Below are 3,590 nucleotides of genomic sequence, written 5' to 3' on the forward strand. Positions count from 1 at the left end.
TATATATATATTATGATCATAGGTCGGGTGAGCTAAAAACTCCTCGTTGGGTAGTTCAGTTTATGGCTGGACTTTGTCCGGTTGGTTTCTTGAAAATGGGCTCAAATTATGGGCATAAAAGTTGGGCTAGGAAATAGTTAGGCTTACTATGTGTTTTGAGGGCTTTATGCTGATCTAAGTCCTAGTGCCGATCTGGTCATAGTTTGGGACATGACAGTAGTTTTGAAACAAAATTTTATTTTAGGGTTTTGTTTGACTTTTTTTTTTAACTAACACAATATTCTGTAAACGTTAATAGATTAAATCAATGTTATTAAATCCAGTCCGGAGGTTGATTTAGCAAAAACACCAAATAGAAGAATTAGTGATTTAATTGGTGATCATTAAAAAATTAATTAAATATAACACCTATTAATATAAATAAAAAATCTAATTAATTAAATTTTAATTATTTAAAATCAAATTAATTATTTAAAATCAAACTTTCAACATTCATTAAGTTATATTTACTTATATTTTAATAATTTATTCAATTTCAAATATTAATATTAAATTTTTTGCAATATTTATGAGTAATACATAAAATCTATAAATACGTAACTATTTTAATACTTATGAAATATTAATTATAGGTTAAAAATAAATAAATAAATAATTTTTTTCATAATAATAATAATAATAATAATAGATTAGCTTGATTGTAATTTTAAAAACATTTTATAAGACCTTAGGTTCAATTCCTCTTGTTAGTACTTAAAAGAATTTTGCTATAATTGATTTGTCGGACTAATCGAGTCACACCGTTCATCAATCCCACCGACCGAATAAATTAGATAATATTGAATCCTTTTTTCTCCAATCAAATTATAAACTGGAACCAATTTTATATCTGATTCACTAGTTTATTTGTCCATCCGATTAGTCTAGTCCAAATTTAATAACAATAAATTAAATTATTGATTAAATTAAAATATAGAGAATTTTTTTATTTTTAAATTAGGATCAAATCATTAATTAATATTAACAAACTATAAAAAAGAAATAATAATTTATCCCACAATTTATTCATCATATCATTAACAAGACAAAAGAATAGACCATCTCTATGTACAAGAGATTTAAGCAAGTGAGCACTCAGGGGGAAGTCCTTGAGGGAAGCGCTTTGTATCAGTGCAATAATTGTAAATCATGTAGTTTTGTTGCACCCATTTGATTCTTGCTTGCCCTGTGGTGTCTAAAGACTGTGTAAGCCATGATTTGCTTGAGGAATTGGAGGAGCAAGAGGAAGAGCCTGAGGACCAAATGCAGGCCTGAGCATTGAAGTTCCTATAGGAAGCTGTGAAAGGTGCTTGGCTCCAATCTGTCTTCACAAGTCCACCCCTTGTGGCCCAATCATCGGCATTCCATAAGCTAGAGTATATCCACATTGGTTGGCTCTTTGGAAATGCTATGCCATTTGATTCCAAGTTCTTGAACTCTCTAATAGGAGTCCCATCCACGTAGAAACTATTTAAAATTTAAAAAAGAAAAAGCAGAAAGGAAATATGTGTTAAAAAAGTTAAACTGATACTGTAGAGCTTCAACTCATGCTGGAGTTATCTTCAGAATTGTGAAGCTTGGAGTCCCAATCAGAACCGATTATACTAAAAGAAACTGATACTATACTGATTGTCTAAGTTATCTCTAAAACAATGAGTTGTCAAGTTCAAACTTCAAATAAAGAGAGAGAGAGAGAGAGAGAGAGATCATACATGATGCTTTGAGGATTCCAAAGAACAGAGTAGGTGTGGAAGTCTTTGGTGGGATCAAACCAAAGATAGAACTGTTGTTCTCTGTTTCCTTTTCCTTGGGTGAATACGTTTGTATGGAGAATATAAGGGTCTCCACTAAGGTTACCAAGGAATTCAAAGTCTATTTCATCATGGGCTGACCCCAGGGAAGATAACTGAACCATTCAAAACCATATAACCAAGTCATAAAAACTATATAATTAACAAGGAATTACGATGAGATGATATTACAAGAGAATTGTCACATACTGTGTAATGAATTTCGCTATTAATAATCGAGTTTGACTAGATGGAGAGAAGGAGAAAGAGGTGTGCTATATATAGAAATGAACTTACATAGTAAGCAGTGACGGTTCCGGCAGAGTTTCCAGGAACTAGCTTGAGCTGCATATCAATTTTACCAAACAAGTATTGGTTCTTTGATCTAAACCCTGAACCAGATGTTTTGTCAAGAGAAAGGGTGAGAAGCTGGCCATTTTCAAGAATCTTTGCTCTACCATCACCCCAAGTGATGTCAAAATCTTGATTGAAGTTACCAACCGCAGCCACCACCAAAACACCCATTGCAAGAAAACTCACAAACATATTTGCACTTGTTGAGGGAAAACTTGGGGAAGAGGAAGTCATGACTTTGTTAGAGAAAAAAAAAAAAATGGACAGCTTGAGAAAGAGAAAGCAAAGGAAGAGTTTTCAATGTTTTGCATGGAAATGGTAAGCCATATATATATATGTGGGCTACCTAAGGCAAGATAATGAGCTTTGAGTGGTTGGAAGTATTATTAAATTATTTTATTAATATTTTTAAATAAAATTAAATATTAGAGCTTAAAAATTATATCATTAACTTGATTACTAATAAGTAAAATAGAATTCATTCTCTAAAAATTCGTAAAGTATAAGAAATTAAATTTACAAATTAAATTTTATGGAGATAGATAATTAATACAATAAATATTTTTTATATATCAGTTAATTGTATGCATAAGAAAAATTAATGGGAGGTAGAGTTGTTGGGAAAATATGCATGTAATTGGGTTGACTAGGGCTACGGTTAGGATACCTGACAGCTATTGAAGATTACGTCTGGGTGTTTTTCCAAATGCTTGGTTTTTTTTAGTCAGAATAAATTTAAACTAATTTTTATATAATAAAATTAATTTTTAAAATAATTTAAAAATAAATTTTTACATTAATTTAATTCGTTTAAAATAAATAATTTTCAAATATTTTTTAACAAAATCAAATATTATTGATAAATAAAATGTTAGAGACTCAAGGAGCTGAATAAATAATTTTATGGGCACAATTTGACAACTCAATTTTAAGACCATAAATTTTTGAGTTCTTGCCATTTACATATTATTTTGGTTCATTCTTATATGTATTGTTTTTTTAAATAATTATATGAGATAAATAATAATTTAATTAATTATTAATATATTTTTATAAAAATAGAGTTATTAATTATTTTTTTAATTATCATATAAACCTAATATGATAAATAAAAAGGAGGGAAGGGAAATTTTTATTTTTTTATTATTATTTAAATGATTGAATTGATATATATCACAGCTGTTTATTTTTGTTTTCCCCATTGATTAGACAATACATCCAACTAACTCATAAATCTCTCTTTAATTTTTATGTCGTTGAAGTTAATGGGTTCAGACTTTTTCAAATCACTTAATAATTAATATGAAACTCATTTAGTTTCTTTCAGCAATTTAATTAATTCCTATACAAATCGATTGATATTATTTTTTTATTTTTTCATGTTTAAAACTTGTCTTCCTGTTAACC

At 28.7% G+C, this 3,590-nt stretch overlaps 1 protein-coding gene across 1 annotated transcript; it reads right to left on the reverse strand.

Moving 5' to 3' along the window:
- Positions 1 to 1,038: 1,038 nt before the first annotated feature.
- Positions 1,039 to 2,512, reverse strand: LOC110641159 (xyloglucan endotransglucosylase protein 7-like). Its single transcript, XM_021792780.2, has 3 exons — positions 2,127 to 2,512; positions 1,752 to 1,945; positions 1,039 to 1,506 (listed from the first exon to the last, which is right to left on the reverse strand). The coding sequence occupies exons 1-3, from the start codon at positions 2,415 to 2,417 to the stop codon at positions 1,119 to 1,121; spliced, it is 873 nt and encodes a 290-aa protein (XP_021648472.1). The 5' UTR covers positions 2,418 to 2,512; the 3' UTR covers positions 1,039 to 1,118.
- Between the last annotated feature and the right edge of the window lie 1,078 nt (positions 2,513 to 3,590).

This window comes from Hevea brasiliensis, chromosome 6 (assembly GCF_030052815.1).
Source record: "Hevea brasiliensis isolate MT/VB/25A 57/8 chromosome 6, ASM3005281v1, whole genome shotgun sequence".
In the NCBI taxonomy this organism is placed as follows: Eukaryota; Viridiplantae; Streptophyta; class Magnoliopsida; order Malpighiales; family Euphorbiaceae; genus Hevea; species Hevea brasiliensis.

What these genes read in the sequence shown, in the direction of transcription:
- LOC110641159 (XM_021792780.2), bottom strand. Translation starts at nt 2,417, where the DNA reads ATGACTTCCTCTTCCCCAAGTTTTCCCTCAACAAGTGCAAATATGTTT. An exon ending in GAACCGTCACTGCTTACTAT is followed by an intron (nt 1,946 to 2,126) that starts GTAAGTTCATTT and finishes TGAATGGTTCAG; the next exon opens with TTATCTTCCCTGGGGTCAGC. An exon ending in TGGAATCCTCAAAGCATCAT is followed by an intron (nt 1,507 to 1,751) that starts GTATGATCTCTC and finishes AATTTTAAATAG; the next exon opens with TTTCTACGTGGATGGGACTC.